The sequence below is a fragment of the Schistocerca nitens genome, chromosome 3, assembly GCF_023898315.1.
Source record: "Schistocerca nitens isolate TAMUIC-IGC-003100 chromosome 3, iqSchNite1.1, whole genome shotgun sequence".
NCBI lineage: Eukaryota > Metazoa > Arthropoda > Insecta > Orthoptera > Acrididae > Schistocerca > Schistocerca nitens.
In genome coordinates, this window is record NC_064616.1 from 590,093,847 (window position 1) to 590,115,439 (window position 21,593).

At 36.4% G+C, this 21,593-nt stretch overlaps 1 protein-coding gene across 1 annotated transcript in view; it reads right to left on the reverse strand.

Annotated features, from left to right (window-relative positions):
* The window catches only part of LOC126248505 (protein purity of essence), a 446,891-nt gene that overhangs the window by 238,943 nt on the left and 186,355 nt on the right, over positions 1-21,593 (reverse strand). The window contains 6 exon segments of the mRNA XM_049949542.1: positions 2,338-2,497; positions 4,038-4,240; positions 6,097-6,286; positions 17,110-17,328; positions 20,304-20,556; positions 20,697-20,888. Coding sequence (XP_049805499.1) covers positions 2,338-2,497; positions 4,038-4,240; positions 6,097-6,286; positions 17,110-17,328; positions 20,304-20,556; positions 20,697-20,888 — 1,217 coding nt within the window.

Sequence of the window (21,593 nt, forward strand, 5' to 3'; positions counted from 1 at the left end):
CATGTACAACTTTATATAACTTGACTCTAAATTTTAACTACGATACATTCAGAAAGATTTATGCTGACAGCAACATAATAAATTGCTATGCATAGGTACCTCCCCCAATAAGAGAAACTGTAGAAAAGGCAAACTGCTCAAAGCAGAAGTGTCAGTATAACAACATGTGGAAGTGGCAGGTGGATAAAACATGAGAAGCAGAAACTTAGTTAGTGATTTTTGTGTTTCATGGCCCATATTTGTGATACAGGGTTGCACAGAGAAATGGGAACATTTCAAGTTTATGTTGGCAGTCCTGTAAATGTTCAAGAAGTGGGGGAAAATTAAGAACTGCTGAGTAGTAATGGAAACTGTAATGGAGTAGTGAGGCAGTGCAGAGAATGCTGTTGCTGTGAGTGCTTATTACCAACATAGTGACAGCGGCACAAAGACTGTTTTGGCATCACTATAAATCTCGCCTCAAAATCAAGTTTTTTTCTCCTTACACAATCAAAATGGGGGATATGTAACTTTGTAGAGACTGGTTAGGTTTTGGGGGGGGGGGGGGGGGGTCAGTCCTAGATGGTGAGTACTGTCTGCCATGGACGCCAGAAAACAATGATGTGTAAAGAATCCTTGTTGCTTGGTGTGAAAAACTGTCTTGTCAACTGCGCTCAAGCACTGGGGCATGCAAGAAAACTCCATAGCCTTCAATTTCATACTTACAAACATCAACTTGATCAAGAACTGAAACCTAATGATTGTGTGTATAATTATGAGAAAATCTGTCAGCTAAAATCAATGAGAATACTAATTCATTAAAATTTTTCAATGTCAGAAGAGCCTATTTTCACTTTACGATGATACAGGAATAAGCAGAACATGCGTTACTGGGCGGACTGTTGTGTCATGGAGTGACAGGCTCTTACTTCTTTGAAGATGAGGAAAGCTCCACTATTGGTGTGGCATTTCAATGCTATGTCAAGATAATAAACAAATTTTAACTTAAAGGCTCCATTCTCTTCCAAATCTTGACAGTCAGCATACTGGTTTAAACAGGATAGAGTCCCCTTATACACTGCCTGTCTGTCTATGGCTACAGCGTAACATCTGTTTGTGGATCATGTAATTTCTATGAATGCTGACATCCTGTGGCTGCGCCAATCTCCAGACCTCTCTGCCTGTGACTATATTTTATGGTGACAGCTGAAGAGTGTTGTGTACCTGAATTGACCAATAAACTTTGCCCTGTTCAAGACCAAGACTGAAGACAAAATCCTCAACCTGCCACAGAACATATTGTGCCATGCTGTGCATATCTCTAGAATAGACTTCCTGAATGATTGTGACAGAATGGACAGCACTTAAATGATGTAATTTTTTAAAATGTGAAGCCTAATAAAATTTCCAATTTTTTACAATACACATTTCACCATCAAATAAAGTTTTGAATGTTTATTCCCTTTTTTGTAATTATTTCAAATTTTATCATTTATCTGTGCCACCCTGCACCTTGTTATGCTGTGAGACATTGTAAGGGAGAAAGAAAGTAATGAGGAATTATATGCAGAAGTGAAAGCAGAAGACACTAGCTTCTCCATGATCATCATCCGTCGATTTTTCCGTTATTCCATAAAGTGTTCTTTGAAGAGAGAGTGCCAATAAAAAGTTTGAGGCAGATTAGATAAGAAACCACTGCACTTATAACCTTGCCATACGAGAGTCAGTCAAATACCTCCTTTTTTTCTCCTTACCTTAAGTTTGTTAAGCGCAAAATTAGAATTTGGTAGTATTCTGCAAAGTTTCTTCTCCAGTCTTGAACAACAATCAAAGAGGCAGTCAATGGAATGGCATCACAAAACTCACCACAGAAACAAAAGTTCAAAACTGTGTGATCGTTAGAGAAAGTTCAGCTCTAGTATTTTGTGATGCCGAGGATGTGATTATGGTTGACTTTTTGGAGCAAGGATGGACAGTAAATTCTGTCCAATACATCAAAAGCCTCAAACAGATTACAGCACATCTTCAGCGAGTTCGCTAAACAAAAGTTATGGTGGATGATGTAAATAAATTTGCTTACTGATATGCTAGAAATTATTATTTAATAATGGCCTAAGTGCTGAAACACATATCCAAGTTTCCGCTGGCACTTAGCACATGCTATCGTCTATAACTGCTTCACTCACCTACTGCACAGACAAGATTTATGTGCATTACATTACACAGGAAACAACACCCGCACTTTTCAAGTTACAGTAAAACCCAATGCTGACGGGAGCACCACATTTCATGCAACACGCAAATGAAATGTTCTTTCAATAAATCTAATGGAAAATGAAGGAATGTTACAACACTTACCAAGATGATGTCTCTTCCCATGAGGGGATGACATACAGCACATTGCTACCCTCCTGATCATCTGTGCAGATAACAACTGTCTGATAGTTTGACCTTGCTCTCCAGAATATGTCATACGCACATTCTCAAAAGCACCTTCTTGAGAGCCAAGTGTTGGAACCTGAACAATAATTCAAACAAGATTTCAATGTACTGCAATGAATGCTCAGCAGAATAGTACATTTACAGTGTTCTACTGTGCATACACATGTGCATTTGTGAGCAAACCCCCCCCCCCCCCCCCACGCGCACCTGCACCCGCACCCGCACCCGCACACACACACACAGAGAGAGAGAGAGAGAGAGAGAGAGAGAGAGAGAGAGAGAGAGAGAGAGATTTGATATGTACAGGAGACTGGCTGAGGGGACATAAAAAAACGGATAAACAGAAACAAGACTGATGATGCTATGTAGCCCGTAACAGCACTCTTCTTGTAAAGTTAAGTATGCACTGATGCACTGTTCAGACTAACGAGTGCAACTCTTTGTTGCGAACGTTTTGCAGCAGACTTCATCACTCAAAGAATCATGACCGCATATGGGTATGATTCAAGGAATTCAGGGAGCTGAAAGTTGAATCATCTGCTATGCTGCTGAAAGAAGTACTGTATGTAAATGAAACAAAGCTGCATACATTGCTGAGGTAGTTTTTTGGAAAACTTTTCACTCTTAGTATAAAAAATTAAAACCCACAGATTTTTGATTCACGTTTTTTCACTACGCAATTGTTCTCAAATGATAGCAAGGAAACCATTGGATAAAAATATCTGATTCACTCACATTTTAAGTCAAACTTCACAGCCTGATTATGAGGTGGTGCTCTTTTCGTTTCAGATCATATTTGGTATGGTATGTTCAAAAAACTTGCAATGAATTACGAGAGTGAATTGTGATTGTTAATGTGAGGGAAGCAGAAATCGGTACTCTGAAATTGTCATTTTTTGACGTGTGACTATCAACCATCTGTTAAACCATTGTGAAATCTTCTGTCGCCAACCTCAAATAATTTCTGAATCCCATCCAAGAAGATCGTGTCCACATCTTTACGATCTTTAAAATACCTAAATCTCTTTTTTGCCAGTGGAAATTCCTTTACCAGTGTTCTGTATAGTATGAAAGTGTCCAAACAAATACTACCTTAATATGTTAAGGCACATGCACACTGAACACACTATGCTGAACACATTTTGCCTATTGTTGGTAAATGAAAGGAAGAGTCATGCTGTGGAGAGCTGTGGGTCCAACGAGTTCTGCCATTCAATGCTTGATGGCTATGCCTTTGTTTTCACAGTGGCAGTCGACTAATTCACCACAGTAAAGCCAATCTGCATGAAATATTTATAAATTATATACCCGACCCTTCCTTGAAAATCAGTCCACCCATTTTTAAAAACCATATCAAAATCACTACAGTATTTCTTGAGATTAATCTGAGCATACAGAAAGAAGCAAGCAGAGGACTTCAATTTATATTTGCAGAGAAGACATACTACTCTGTATCTTTGTGAGCAAATACATAAATATTCTGTTGTTACAGCTGTAAGAAGGCATCAATATTTGGCACCTGAAGATTTCAGCACTACAAAATGAAACTACTATCTGCTACTTTAGCTTCTAAACTATTTCTTATTCCAGCAAAACTTTTTCTCCTGACTGCTTACCATTAACGTCTCTGTCAATTCAAATTTCTTTGGGGTCAGATGCAAAGTAAATAAAGAATCTCTTGCTCTTTTGTAGCTGCCAACAACTTTGCTTGTTCTACACGCACATTGCATAGCTGGCACAAACCCAATCAATAAATCCATTAGGCATGACATAACACGGTTGTCATTAAGTTCACGAAGAATTTCTTCTCTATGATTAGCTGGAACACACAAATTTCATTTTTATAAGCAACAAAGATTTTACAATAAAAGAGCACTGATAAAGCAACTTTGTTCAACTACACATAGTTCTATCTGCTGAGCAAAAGTTTTAATTTGCTAGATACTTCAGGACGGTTTGATAATATAAATGTCAAATAACATAATAACTACATACATCATTTATCAGTCTTAAATTACACACACACACACACACACACACACACACACACACACCATGATAATTAAAGCTGCAAATATGGCAAACCATACACAGTTTGTGCATATTTTTCAATCTAATAAGTTAATAAAAGTGGCTTACAAGAACATGCAAAAATATAGGAAAGATACAGGAATGATAAAGGAGAAAGAACAAGGAGCTACAAAATATTTGATTTTTGAATTAAATGTAGATACCATGTGAAAATTTTTTTAAAATGGAGTAGCAGGAGATAATGGGGCATAATAGCAATGTGTCAGACAGAAGAAGACCAGATATTCATGACTTTGGAATATCTGAAGAACACACAAGCAAAAGCAGTCACTATATACCCAGCACTGGCAGATGTCTTAATCCTAACTGGAAAATATGACATAGGTGCTTTCACCACTGATACTGTACAAGGTCTCTTAAGTCTCAAATTGTTTGATAATTTTTTTTTTTTTTTTGTGTGTGTGTGTACACATATTCATTTATGTCTATTTTTACTTCACCATCCCCTTCCCCTGAACACCACCACTTCATTTCTAACTACTATTCCCCCTCTAATCTTCTCTATATGCTACTTCTTTTGTGTTTAGCAACCACTTTTGAACTCATTAGCAACAGCTCACCAACAGAATTCTTATGCCCACCCATCTCTCCTGACAATCATATAAAATGCCTAAAATGCCAGCATCATTCCTGGCAAATACTTTGTGTACAGACAAAGCGATAGCTAATAACTGTTGATACATTTCACTATTTTGAATGACCAGTTTCAAATGGAGTAAGTGCCATCACAGTATGAAAATGAGTTGAGAAGAGTCATGAAACCCACTGTGATAATAATATGGTAAACTGACCATCGCCTTCTCAAAAATAATGTATGTTGAAAGCTACAGTAGCACAGCAACACTAAACACTATAAAATCTGACTGACTGCTACAGTTTCAAATATCACCTAAATACTGTGGAATTACCACAGGCCAAAATTATGAGGGACAGCCATGAGCACAGACAGAACTTGCCACATTTTGAGCCTAATAATGCTTCCCAGTTCTCATCCCAGGACTCTGTATTTGCCAACTGTATGCTCACTCAATGTGGGACATATTTCCCAGGGAGCTCACCCCCAAGGTAACAGCCACAAGACATGTATAACTTAAGAAATTCTACACAGACAATGAGAAACAATGTATCTTTTAACACTTCCTTAATGTAATGAAATTTCTATTGCTATAATAATGAATGGAAATGTGATCGTTATCATTCTGAATGAACAAATCCATTTTTTACAATCAACCATCCTTATCACACGAGTTCTGACAAAACCTCACTAATTTACTCTACAAGATGAACTCAACAGTATCAATGCCATTTTAAAATATACACCTGCACTATTGAAATGACTGCCAAATAATCCTCAAAATCCTATTAAGATGCTTAGGGCATAAACATAAGATGGAGCACTGTAACTAAGAATCACAGCTTTGGTAGTGTCTGAAACTTCAAAAGCAAATATAATCATTTGTGACAACTAACATCCCTTTGAAGAAGGCTTATTTTGAAACTTTAAAAAGCAGTACAAAGGAGAGGATGGAATATTTAGCCTTGTAAAACATTTTTAGTGTCATCAAACAGAAATGACACACTTACCAATTATTTTTGAAGTATGATGAGACTGCTTTGCTGCTTCTGCATTAGCAGTTCCTTCTGTACCAGATTCCACATGAACAGGAGAGACATTCCGCTGCTGCATTGGAGTGGATGACAATGGCTGATCAGCAGAGGGCATGTTCTGTGTATGGGCATCCTCACTTGCCAGACGGCTACGTTTTGATAAAGCCTGAAATAATTTGGAAACCGCATCTTTTACTGCCTTTGTCAAGTTATTTTCATATATAACCTTTACATAATTCAAAACTTCATGTTACTCTTTGTGTTTCGATCAATACTGTGGACAACAGAAAGTGGATTCAATCAGAATGTTTACTGTGGTCTAGAATTTTACCATACAAGAATGGAACATCTTGATGATCTCTCTCACACCTGCAATAAGTCTAATTAAAAAAAAATGGGTGTCATTTTATTTCGGAACAAAAACAGCAACAGTCACTTTAAAAAATTTTGATATTGCTTACAATTTAGTGACTTGTTGGCTCTACAATAAGCACACTTCACCCAAGCCCTCAGATGTGTTCCTGGCACTGGAATTAATTTTTTGTAACACTTCTGTACTCAGCTTTTTAATACATGGTTTAGCTCTATAAAACTCCTAATTATGCACAGGAGCACAACACTCATTGCTTTTATGTTTCTGCATGTCTGCCCAGGTTTCTTATGTGACTGCCTTTTTTTGAAATATGCCTAGGTTGAGGAGGCTTTGGAAGGGGGCAACTTCACTAGGCTGGGTACGTGGTGCATGACATTTCTACAGCAAAAATATTGAGATATTGTTATTTATCAATAATAACTTTTATTAGTACACAGACAATCACACAAGACATGGAATATTGGCAGAGATCAGCAATTACTGTGTTCAGCAATTCAGTAATTATGTACATGTTGCTGTAAATTCACCATCACCCACATCTGTGGTGCAATGAAATACTACTACTACTACTACTACTAATAATAATAATAATAATAATAATAACAATAAAAGTAATTAGATGACAATCGCAAATAAAAAGGTTACTGTCAATATGCACAGAAACTTATACCAACATAAAGGTGGAAAAAGGAAAATTAGGGTTTAACATCCAGTTGTTGATGGTGATGGAATACAAACTCGATGGTGGATGGTGGGGTAGAGAAGGAAATTGATCTTGTGCTATGCAAAAACACTATTTCAACATTTGACTTAACGACTCAGGGAAATCATGTCAAACATTAAACTGTGTGGTCAGATGGGAATTTGACCCTCAGTCCTCCCAAATTCAAAACTAGGGTGTTAATCACTATGTCATGTCGTTCATATCTTAATTATGGCATTAAGAAGCCCAGCATGCACAAGTTAACCTCACAAAGAATATGACACGTAATTTGAATGCCCAGTCTGTACAGAACACAAATGCTAACTGATTTAATGTGGTGCTAGCCCGAGAAAGGAGACTCAGTGTCCATCAGATGGGTTAACAAAACTTGCCACCAAAAACAAGTCAAAATGAGAGGAGACTGATAATTTCTTTTACAAGATTTTTGTTTCTAGCCACTAATGATGCTTAGTTATGGTAAAACAAATTTTAACACACGGAGAGCCCAAACAAAAGGCATCAGAAAAATGTGTTACAATACTTTTCCATCTAATCAGAGTACCATAAAAAAATAAAATGAGTCATCAATCTTTTGCTTATTTAGGAGTGAGACTGATCATATCTATTTCTTGTTACAGCAACCACAAGTGATTCCTCAAATATCTTGGGAACTTTGGTTAAGCCATTTTTGAGATTATACAGAAAATTAAGTGGGGTTTGATGAATTAGAATAATAAATTGCTCTAGATTTTTTATTTCAATTGTGTTGTAGAAATAATATCAAAATTAAAATGAGAAAAACTGAGATGTTTATGGCTATGAATGTTTAGCATTCCTTAACATCAGTAGTCTTTAGAAATGCATACTTTAAACAATCATATCCTTCGATAGAAGGTAATGGTAAGATGCATAAGATGACCTGTACAGGCTGTACTGAGATGTCAGTTTCTTCAACTCTAAACAATTTGTGAGACTCACCAATTTGTCTCATTTCGAGTACCTCCATTTCCCAGTCTTCCAGAATTTCTGGCACTACACACACACAAATCTGTAATCTGTGGGTATTTTCTATAGCTTTCTCAAAAAAAAAAAAAAAAAAAAAAAAAAAAAAAAAAAAAAAAAAAAAAAAAAAAAAATTCATAGGTACAAATAAACATTTCCATAAATTGTCTACAATTGCTTCTGCAAGATCCTGCACATTATCTTCACTTTACTTGTTGACACCACCTCCCCCTAAAACCCTTCTGAGTACACATATCTTCTAGACCTGAAGAAAGTGACAGCCAGTGGCTGACACATTTTTTGCATTTGGTGGCATTCAAATACATTACACTATGAACACTACAGAGAGAGAGAGAGAGAGAGAGAGAGAGAGAGAGAGAGAGAGAGAGAGAGAACATCTGGACTGAGGTGAAATAGTAAATAGTCTCCCAGGATAACTTTAACACCTTCCAGATGCCAGGCATGTGAAAGAAAAGTTTTTTCAAACCAGTCCATAAATGTTGGCATTCAAATTCAACTATGTGAAGCACAATTATATCAAGTCATAGCAGCACACCATGATTCGTTGCAGCAAAGGTTGGCCTTTGTGAACATTTTCCAGCCACAGTTTCTGAAAATACCCATACCTCTGTCTATCACATAGAGAGGGAGTAAGTCACCAGCAGCTGACACCAAAGATAATGATGCTTGTTTCAGACTTATAATGACTGGACATCTGTTCATGGCATTTCTTACCATGTCTGTCAGTAACAAATGATTTTGCAAGATCGACACTGACATTGGTTTAATCATAATCTAACACAATACATGGAGGGACACTAGCAAGGTTATCTTTAAAATTTATTACTAGCTATATGAGTACGTATTGCATTACTTGTATAGCACTACAGTGTGGTCAGTCACACCCTGTTGGACTTATATTGTTCTAGCTAAGAAATTGTATCACACTGCAGATAATGAAGACTACGAAAATAGACAGAAAACAATAATATAAAATACTATGTCCAGACAACAACACACAAAAACAATTCTCACTTATATTCAAAAGTATTTTGCACCACAAAAATGTGTAAAATTGTAAGCAAATTTTATCCTTTTAACAGACTGCACAGGTCAATACTAGATTTGCTCACCAATGGGGGGAGCCCCCTTTGAAGACATTTAAGTCTCTGCCAACATGAAGAGAGCAAACATTTGTCTTCATATTATCTGGAAATTAATTACCCCACAGACAACTATATAGTCACCATTCTCATCGTGTAGTATCAATCTCACCCAATTCTATGATATGTAAACAAACACAAATGTGAACCAAAAGTACAGATAAAAAGTAATCATCACACAATATGTGGACTATACACTAATGGTTGGTCATAGTGTATCTTGGGCAGCTGTGTTCTCTGACAATTAACTTCTGCCTGAACTTTTTGATTAACAGTTTCTACTGTTCTCTTAAATTATATCAGATTCAGAGGGGCTTGTGAATTCTGCAGATGATTTATAATACCATGATAAAAGAGTTACTTGTCTCCTGAAACTGTAGACAGACAGAGGATCTAGCACTAAAATCTGCAGACTGAGTATGTTGATCATTGTATATGGTCATTCAGAAAATTTATTATTAATAGTGATGCACAATGGAAAGTTGATAACAAATTTTAATAATCCAAAGACATTTTCCCTTGTAATTGATCTCTGGCAACCCTTTTTGGGACTCATTAAGTAATTATTATTATTATTATTATTATTATTATTAGTAGTAGTAGTAGTAGTAGTAGTAGTAGTAGTCTTCTTAATCCGTAGATCTCTTTTTACAAGGATATAGGACATGTCAAAATATTTACAAGTTTATATCAATTTAAAATAAACTAAATCATATACACATATATTTACAGACTTCTAGTTAGAGACAATCATTAGATTTACTCCCGATATACAATACTTTTTTTTACAAATAACTTATTAAATAATGTAATGCCACACTGTCCACTCATATCTCACTATCAGTCACTGCACACACTATACACACAATGTTTCATAACATTTCACTCACTACACACACTAATTAAGAAGAACATACAAAAATTACTAACATACAACATCTGTTACGTACCAACCATTGGTCATAATTATCACAGGTACCCAATTACAAAATGTGTCAAATTCTACATTCTTGTGCTTAAAACATAATACCACCCTGCTTACAGACAAACCTAGACCACTGTCACATGTATACATGCTGCACTCACATACATTTAACTGTGTTTAGCAATTTATAGTAATTGTCATATTTGTTCCAAAATTTTATCTGCTTCAGATTCACTAGTATCATCATCATGGTCTCTCAACTTCTTCAGTGTTGGCACCATTTTTTTAAATGCATTTCACCTGATCCTCTCCACATAAACTTATCAACTTCTTCAATGTTAACTCCTATCTCTCTGATGGCTCCGTGGCTCCGTCTGCAGTAAAACCACTTCAAGTAACTCTGCATTGGAATATGTCACACCTCCACAGCATGGGTATGTCAGACAATGTATGTGAAATATCAAATATTATCTGTTGAGTTCTCACAAAGGCCAGTAACAAATCTCTCAGTATCAAGTTGTAAGAGATATTAACGATGTTCCTTACTTTTGCCAAACCTGACAGTTATTGCAAAGTGAAATAGAATGTTCTGCATCACCATCCACATTCAGTCTTGTAAGGTGAGACCATGGATTTGGTTTCTAGTAAAAGGGCAAAAATCAAACAATGAAAACCCAGGATGGAATGTAACAATATTATGAGAAGCAAAGTAGCTACTCACCATATAGTGGAGAGGCTGAGTCGCAGACAAGCACAACATAAAGACTCTCACAATTATGGCTTTCGGCCATTAAGTCCTTCGTCAAAAAAAGAGGACATCATGCCCTTACCAGAACTGGTGTGTATGGCCTTTGAGTTTTTCTTTGGAGGTGGTGAAGTCTCACGTTTTCACTGCTTGCTCTGATACTTGCTTTCCAGTTCAAAATGGTGGCATCATATCTCCCTCTCTCTCCACACACACACACACACACACACACGACTGCAGTCTCAGGCAACTGAAACCACACTGCAGTGGTCAACACCACACACACACACACACACACACACACACACACACACACACACACACACCCCTGTGTATGTGCCTTAATGGCCAAATGCTATAATTGTGAGTCTTTTTGTTGTACCTATCTGTGACTCAGTACCTCTGCTATATGGTGAGTAAAACGGCAAAAATATTAGAAGTAAACACAGTAGGTAGCAGTTTCTTGATTATTTCTATCAATCAGCATATTTCTGTAGAGATGACTGATAAATCTGATGCAAACTTAATTTCTTCAACTTTTGTAGAAATACAAGTGGGCCAGCATATTTGTTACAAGATTTCCTAACTAATGTCATAATTGGAATTATTATCCACCACAGCCAATGATTAAACTAAAAGTTCAACACTTAGGCTTTCAGATGTGCCTCACTGCAAGAGGGTATATACTGCAGGCCAAATCACACTGGCCGTCACATCAAGGCACTGTCACTGTTATGTCGGGTGTGTTCATACTGTCTGTCATGTCACATCATTTCGTTTAGCCCATTCCCAACTTCAAATGTGAGGTTATGAGTTACCATCTGTGATATCAAAAGTCCAAAGGTGGTAGCAGAATTGAGGAACTAACGACGAAGAAGTTTATTAAGGGCCAAAGCAAACTTCATAACGTATGACCTTCATCAATTTCATATGATACTGCACTGAGAAGTGAAATAACATTTCAAAACATTGACAATTATTTGCTAGCAAAAATATATTCCGTGAAATCTCATTGGCACATTCCTAATTACCATGTTTTCTAGCTCAGTGCATCCAGTTTTGAAAGTCCCAGTTATCTTAAACGATTTGTTTGTACATTATCGCTTCTCTATTAGTGCGTTCAAACTCGGCAGCACTGGTACCATTACAGTTTGCCCATAGCAACTTTTGCTGCCATGACTTCTGAAAGTGGTGGGAGTAGCAGTGTTTGTAGATGCAGGATGCAGAAATGTGCACGGAGACAGTGTTGTTTAGTGCCAGCAACTTTGTTTGCTATGGTAGAAATGATGTGCAGAAGTAATTTTTATAGGTTAGCTGTAGTTCTGATGACTTCTTAGTGGCCTAACAATAAAACAAATAGCATTTAATTCTGTCACTGATGTTCTTTGTTGGTGTTTAGCATTCGACTGACTCTCGGTCTGTGATTTTTTCGTGTTGGATGGTATACCAATAAATCATGGATAAAGTCAGTGAGACAGTTCACAAATGAAGCAAAGTGGAACATTAATCAGGAAAGGGTAAAAAAATCTTCACATGAAATGTGTTGATAATGTGTGGAAGTCAACATTCCTCCATCAACATTAAATACAATATTCCCCAAACGAAAAATAATTTAAGCAGCATGTTTGGAAGGAGGAAATGGCAAATGAAAATGAGTGCACAATGGTTAGCTTCCACAACTGTAAAATGTGCTACTGAAGCGGATAGCTTGTGTTTTGAATATTCCAGCTGATCGCAATGTGGTTCGTGCTAAAGCAAAGTATTTGGCACTAGAGTTCGGACTCGCAGATTTCACACCTTCCAATGGTTGGATTGAAAGGTTAAAAAACAGACATAATTTAGTGTATAAATGTGTTTTAGGTGAAGCTAGAAGTGTAAACACTGACACTGTTCAGTCATGGAAAAATACTCTTCCATCAATGTTTCTAATGTACATGAAACGGGCTTATTTTTTCACCTTCTGCATGACAAAACTCTTGAATTTAACGGAGAAAACTGCTATGGCAGAAAATTTAATAAAGAGAGGCTAACTGTTTTAGTATGTTGTAATGAAAGTGGAACAGAAAAGTTGGTGTCGCTAATAATTGGGGATACAAAGAACCCACAATGCTTTAAAAATAAGTGAACATGTAAATATAACTAATGTGAACGCACGTGTGACAACTACCATATCTGAACAATTCATGTGTATCTGGGATGCAAGGTTGTGTGTTAGAAATTGGAAAATCCTCCTGTTTATTGACCAATGTGCAGTGCATCCCAAGATACGTCATATGTACATAGTATAAATTTAGTGTATTTTTCCTCCCAATTGTACAAGCCACATTCAGTCACTTCACCAAGGCATTATACAATGTCTGAAACAAAAATATAGGATGAAACTTGTACAGAAGAGGCAGACCTGGCTAACTATGAGAAAAGTTATGATCTTAAAAGCTGTGCATTTTGTAAGAAGTATCTGCAATTCTGGTCGAGAAAGTACAATCTCAAACCGCTTCAAGAAGGCTGTCTTTCACTGGTAACTTACAGAAGAATTCACACCTGGAAAGGAAAAAATTGCAACTGAATAATGGCAGCAAATACTGGAGCATGAAGAAAATGCTGATTAACTTAGTTTCAATGAATATTTTGAATGTGCCGTTTGTCAGTCCATGACAATTAATGAAGTCTTGAGGGAATAGATGGCAGAAAAACAAGACGTGAATACTAGGATGATCCAGAACCTTTTCCAGACTCGTTGTTGAATATATTAACTAAGATGGACAATAAAATATTAAAATTATGACAAAAGACATAATTAACTATCGACATGTTCCCACACCTTTCTGAAGACAGGGCCATGCACTTTACCTTATTGTGTTACAGTGTAGGTAGACTAACAAGATGTAAAATATAACAATAGTTTGTTGAAATGACATCTCCTATTCAGTTACCAGTAGTGATTTACCAATGGAGAGACACTAGATGAACAAAGTTCATTTGTTTTCAGAAGTGTAATAAAAATTGAATTTTAGTGTATTTTAGTTTTTTAAATTGCAATTTTAGTTTTTTTCTGCATTACAAGCCACGTAAACATTTTGAACACTAGAGGTTCTGATCTCGAATCTCATGACTTTCCTGCATTCCAACTGGCTGATGGTACGGATTCCACAGTTTTGCTTAGCGCCTTAACGGACAATGCTGGGAGCGAAATCATTTGATTCGCTGCAACTGCCTGCTGATTAAAGGCCAGCCTCCTCCTCTCAGGGCTGCCAGCTTATAGCTTATAAAACAAACAAACATGTAATGGATTACTGTTTCATAGAAGTGACATGAAAGTTGATGGTGAGTCAATAGAAGGACCTGGTACAGCTTCTTTGTTCATTTTTTAAAATAATATTCACAATCACTTCGCACAACACAGCACTCGAATCAACACTACAATCACAACAGCTATGGCACATAATATTGTTTGATAGCTAAGGTTGGTAAAGAAAGTAAACATTACAAAGCGGCATAAAATTGTTCAACTATCACCAATCACAGAGAGGCCAAAATAAAGAGTGCGACCAGAAGAAGTGTCACATGTTCAATATACTGGATTTAAGCAATGTCGCCGTACTTAACACATCTCTGCTTCTTGTATTCTAATACATAATTTTTAGGGATTCTGGGTACGATATTCTGAACCTGTTCTTGAAAAAGCACATTCTCAATTATAACTGATCGAGACAGGGTACACGAAGTGTGGCGTTATGAATTCGCATATTAACCCTAATATGGCACCCTTAATTCAGCATTTTTAATTACAAAAAAATCAAATTGTTACAGAATTAGTTATTTTTTGGTAGTATGTTTCTCCGCTTCTAATGTTCAGAGCCTGTGGTCCTTTAAAAACATGCTACCTAGATTCCACAGTACGTACAAACTCATTAAACAATATTTATATGGAAATAAATAGAGCCAGACTACCTTACCTATATTTTTTCCCCTTACATTACTAATAATGTCATAAACAACCGTATTTCTCTCCTTCATTATAGCTGACATGTACACTTAAAACATTATTTAATGAAAATTGCTTCATGAATTTATGTTCTTATTTACATAAATGTGGGTGTCAGCTCTGTTCTGTTATTGTAAAATTTAAATAATTTTTTCACTTTCAGATATCTGACCCCACTTGTGGAAGAACACTCAATGGAAAATATATCCAAGTCACCACGGATCATTTGCAATTTGTCGTAAAAACAAAGCGCAATAATAAAGTAAAGATTAAGACGACACAAAAGCACTCTGAGTGAGTGTGGTGAACATAGGTCAACTTCAGATGTTATCAGACGATGAAACCATCAAAACTTTCTTCCCAAGAAACCGTGATGAGATGTGAGTCTCTATGGATGCTACTATTTGAAATGCATTGTGGAATGTTTTGATGTGATGTGGCAGCTGGTGTGAACTGGCCTTGAAACAGCTGAAGCAGCACCTGCTTTTCCATTCTCACTTTACAGTATCAATTCTACAAATATCTTTTCTTCTGCATATTCTACTCCCAAGGAAAATGGCATACAATATAATCTGAATAGTAAGATTAATTTAAAATTATCTAGTTCCTGTAAAACAGCATCTTTTCTCACAAATTCACTGTCTATATGGTAATTACATAAAACAAAACTGCAGCTACACCTAGACAGAAATACAGGCAGAGAGAGATACAATTTTTGCAACAGAGATCATGTTATATTGCTGATTCTCTAATGGCATTTAAAATTCCCAGTTTATAAGATGTAAATTTTAAAGATGTGGAGAAGAGAGGACAGGAACAAAATCAACAGACACAATGGCAGTTGGTCTAAAAACTGATTTAACTTATTTGGAGGAAGATTTATTGCCATTAACTTGCTTAAGATGGTTGTATAACCTCTTAAACTCCTTTGTGTATATTTACTTCAGGGAAAAATGCTTTGATAATTGTCTAAAATGCTGCAATGAGAATCATGTTTTACTGGCCAATCCCGGACATATTAGAATATTTTTTTGGGTGCAACCCAGGACATGATTCTGAAATTACTTAGAAATTTAAAAGTTTCCTGAAACATTGAACTTTATTTTTTCAGTAGTATTTTTCATTTTTTCATTATACATGACTTTTTCAGAAAAAGTTTGTTTGTTTTAATTATATCATAAAATTTACAACAAGAAAGTTCAGAATAAATTCTAACATTTGACAGAGGTTTTAGATACTGAAAGACCACCTGCTTCCATAGAGCAAATGTTTCCCATAAAGGGAAAAAACCCTAAAACCCTCTCAACTGGAACAGGTGTTCCTGATAAACTCAACCATTTTAGAAGTACTGCAACATAAATATCAGTCTTTAATAATAATCTTTCCTTTATGTGCAATGGAAAATTCTACAGTAGACAGTGTGCAACACACATTCATTGTTGCTGTCATTACACAGCTTCAGAAATATGCATTCCTGTTGCAGGTTAACAAATGGCTCTGAGCACTATGGGACTTAACATCTATGGCCATCAGTCTGCAGGTTAACATTAAGCACACAATCTCTTTGGCCTGTTGCCAAACGATGAAACAAAAACAAATAGAGATTAAATGATCTGAAACGTATAGATAACTTAGGAACTTCACACATGAAAACAACATAAAGTCATTGTCCTCATTTTGTTGGCAAACGTTTAACTGAAAAGTTGTGACACAAGCAATAGCCATGCCTCACCACCGGCATCAGTGCTTGTTCCATGATTGGCTGAGAGAGGCATGGCTGTAAGAGAAAAATGTCATCAGCAGTCATAAAACCCTCAAACCCCCAGCATTAAACTGGACATCACTAAAAAACCAGAACTGTCAGAGCTAATTCCAAATGTATGGTTAAGTATGATAATACACTATATAATTATTTAATGAAAAATGTTCCCTTCGTTGTATATAATACTCCAACAGTTATCATTCAATGACTGAATAACTGGATCTTTTCCTTTAGAACCTTGGGTCATTTTCGTTTTTACACACCTAAGAAAAGCAATATCTGTACAAGAAAAATTAATCAGCTCGTGGTCCAAATAAATGCAAAAACTTACAATGCACGAGTTGTCCTCTTGAGCACCACAATCACAAAAGAAATTGCCATACTTGGCGTAAGTAACATCATGTCCCTTATGGCATACACGGGCACAAACTGAGCAAACACCCACACCATCAACCATCTTGCATGTGTGACAGTGATACCAGTGCTGGTTCATAAATTCTCGCTGAGTAATCGTAAATGTGCATAATCTGTTACACAAACTATCTTCATCCTGAAAATAAAATCTATGTTATTTTTTTGGCAGCAGACAAGATAAACCACTAGAACTAAATTATTACATTTACAACTATGAATTTATAGCAACTGTTATTATGTACTGTTACTTTAATTATATGTAGTTATTGTCCCCTAGTGAAATTAGGTTAAGAATTTGCACAAACTGGTGCAATTATGAAAATAACGTCTTTTCTGGCACGGCAAAGAGACTGCCTCTTTGAATTTAATCATTGAGTACCTCTCAAAGGTAAAATCTACACTATTTGAAACAGTAACACAAGTGGCTTTACTATCTTCAATGAATATGTGATGCTATACTACCCATGTATGAGACAACCCAAAATATAAGACGACCCCCTTTTGTAAGAAGATCCATGAGAAAAATTTATTTTTAACATTCTGACTAATCAAAATTACAAACTTTTATGGATGTCACATATCTGCCTAAAAAGTTAACAATGCCTCTATTCTAAATTTATGCCATTTATTGTTGTCTATATTTTGATAATACATGCAAAAATAAAATAAACAAAAATCAATTTTTATCTTTTCTGTCTGTTTTGTTTACTGTCGTCTGTGGTATCACTATTTTTAATCATGAATATCATCATCCTAATAGGACAGCTGGAAATATGTACCCTTTCCAGAATGAGAATGAGAAATTCGCAGGAGAGCTTCTGTAAAGTTTGGAAGGTAGGAGACGAGATACTGGCAGAAGTGAAGCTGTGAGGGCCGGACGTGAGTCGTGCTTCGGTAGCTCAGATGGTAGAGCACTTGCCCGCGAAAGGCAAAGGTCCCGAGTTCGAGTCTTGGTCGGGGCACACAGTTTTAATCTGCCAGGAAGTTTCATATACCCTTTGCTGTCACAAATATTTGGCTAGTTCTTCAGAATCTGTTGTGATTTCTGAGGTTGTGGTTACACCCATTTTTTTATTTTTGAACACTTAGCAGATTTTCCTTCTATACTGACATGAGAAAGTTACAATTTCTCTTGCTTCCAAAAAAATAGACTGCCACTGCTCTCTCATTGGCTGTGTAGAATTGGTAGCCGAGACACCCCTATCATCCTCGTCATACTCACGGTGAACACTGACAAGAGTGCTAAGCAAAATTTGTAAGTACGCCACTGGTCCCAATATAGATTTTTAGCATCTCCTCCAGAAATGTATGCTGTTGCTGAGTATTTGTCCAATTTGAAAGTAAATTGGATTCAGAGTGCAAATGGATTCAGGCAAACTATAGTTTAAACATGGTAGATGTTCATAAAAGCCTAACTATGCAATATACATTCCCGTGGGTGGCTGCATGATGAAACTTTCTCAGCCTAGATGGTGTCACTATCCCCCCCCCCCCCCAACCCCCAACCCTTCTGTACTGCTGTGCTTGAACAACAGTGAACCACGGACGGCAATATCTTTAGGGTACAGGTCGTACACAACAACAGCAAATAATACATAAATAAAAAACAGCAATCACAATTCAGTCCAATTCTCGAAGTTTCTCTCATCCTGCAATCGACTAACACCTGTGGTACTATATCCACAACAGGTCTTTCTGTTTAATTTATTCTTGTGATAACAATAGCAGTCGATTTCTCTTGTACAATATCTAACTCTAGATTAATTTTGTACAATATCTAACTCTAGATTAATTTTCTTTCTCGTTTCATTTGAATGTCATCATCTAGTTCTAAAGTGGGTTAACAAGCTGGTGACATTTTTTCCCAGTGCTCCAATACGTGAACAGTGACCAAATTTCTCATTTGCAACCCACTTGGGAAATCATTACTGTTTCTCATAACCAAATAACATACTGATTTGGGTTCAGAATCAAGTAATGGTTTTTGAAGAACATGATTTTCGCCTTTGAATGTCACCTTTATTTAAAAAGGAACGCAACTGTGTGCATATGGTATCCATACATTAATGAGAATTTTTATTGCAAACCTGTTCAAATACAACAAAAGTTTGCAAAATGATAGAATTTAATGCTATTTCCTCCTACGTTTCACAAACCCATCAATTTTTAAGCAGAACATTAGATTGCTGCAGTGGATAGTTCATAGTCTCTTGCATGTCCCTTGCACTAGCACTGCAAGTCAACAGTCAGGTAATTGTTCAAGTAAGGTTGATGATTTGGCGCATTGGGAAACCTCAAGCCTATTCGATGAAAGCATTGCTATGCTCAATCACTCAACATCCTTCAAAATAAATAGTCAAACCTTCATTTGTAAGTGTAAGACGATCTCTATAATAATCTATTAAACTATGCAAAAATGTTGCTCTCTACAGCAATAGTTTAATCTACACATATAAGACAACTCTGTATTTTTTGAATGGCACATTTGGGAAAAAACCTCATCTTATAATTGGGTAAATATGGCAGATGAGAAAAAATTATATTTATCTCCAACACACAACACAAAATCATTTTTAACGACTTACACATGAGAGATGTTGAGTCTTATACACCCTTAAAATACATTTTTGTCATTTCATTCTCCATTGACATGGTGGGAGGAAGGGTTGTGACATTTATTCAGTCTCATTCTGATCTCCAATACTGATCTCAGATTACAATTAGGCCACTTCTGTTAATAACTGAGAGATCAAGAGAGAAATATTGGAGTCAGAGGACTGCCAAATGAGGCTTATGGAAGACTTATGGAGAGAGGAGAGTAACATGGGGGTTAGGGGAAGAACAGGAGTGAGGCGGGGTCAAGAGGAGGGGTATGATGGAGGCAAAGGAAAAGTCACAGGGAAGAAGAAGAAGAAGAAGAAGAAGAAGAATTGTGGTTCCCCAAATAGTTATCCCTGAGGGTACAGCACACCAGCAGCATCAAGATGTGGTGTAGTTTGCTTCATAACCACACTGTTCCATACCTGTTATACATTTTATTACCTTACCAATTAATTTCCATACAAAGCTTGAAATTTTAAAGTACTGAAGAAAGATTATTCTATAACTCACAGAATCATCTTCTTCACTTTCATCGTCTTCTGGTTCCATGTCTTCAATGAGGTCAGACTCTCTATCTGATGTCATATCATCATCCCAAGGCGTTTGATTCTGCAGTCCTAGGCTTGGAGGGCTGATTGCCTCAAAAACACAGCTCATAAAATTCATAATACCACATGCTGCCTCACACATTCCTTTGTGCTTCAGAGGTGATTGTTCCTTTTCTAACACTTGTTGTATTTCCCAGAGGTTTAAATAAGACTTGCTGAAAGCAAAATATAAATAATATTAAGTTGGTTAAGTGTGAAGAGCGTGTGCACGTGTGCGAGTGTGTGTGCGTGCGGGCGGGTGCACGCATGCTCACACCCGCAAACCAATAAGTAACATAAAGGATGAATACTATACCATATGTCAAGCCAATCCGTAGCAGCTTTGAAGAGCAGAATGAATCCATTTCCAGTGCCACTTTCAGCAAGTGTCCTCATTGTGACCATAAGATCAGCAAAACCTTGGCCATCATAAGGAGATGTCAAAAAAGTAGATGTAACTTTTATTAGTGCTTTTAATAAAGTTATGGCAACCTCTTCTGATATACCACTGCAAAATATAACTTGTAGACAGTATTTCTTTAGTACTCTACATACAAAACTACTAAACGATATGAAGACTCCAAGTGCATGCAACAAGATTACATACTAACAATGTTAAATATGACCACTTAAGTTATGATAGCATAGTAATTTACTGTTATAAATAAATAGAAATACTGAAATGTAAGTATTAAATAAAGCAAAACCAAAGTTGTGAATCTTCAGATTTTGGTGGCGCAAAGACTGTTCCATGAAGTTTCAGGTGTGCAGCCGCAAGAATTCTCCTTCTCCCTCTAATATTTCAGCTGTATAATGTGTGGTACATGAGTATAAAGGGACGAAGCTAACACTGGAGCAGCAGTCTTGTGGCTCACTCTGAAGATGGCTGAACATTATACAGCCGAAATATTACAGGAAGAAGAGAATTCTTGTAGCTGCACACCCGAAACTTAGTGGAACAATAACCAAAGTTGTTCACACTAAACTATTCCAATGTTTAACTGTGGTTTGCTTGCCAGGTAAAAAGTTGTTAAAATGAATCCATAAAATTATTTCCATTCTATTTTTTATGAAAGAAATATTCAACAAAGTAATGAGGAATATAAGGATATTACATATTCACAATAATAAGAATTTATTATTATTTGTATAAAGTTTCTTCCCTAAGGAGGAATTATGCATCTCCTTTTTTATCACCCAAGATGAGTAAGTA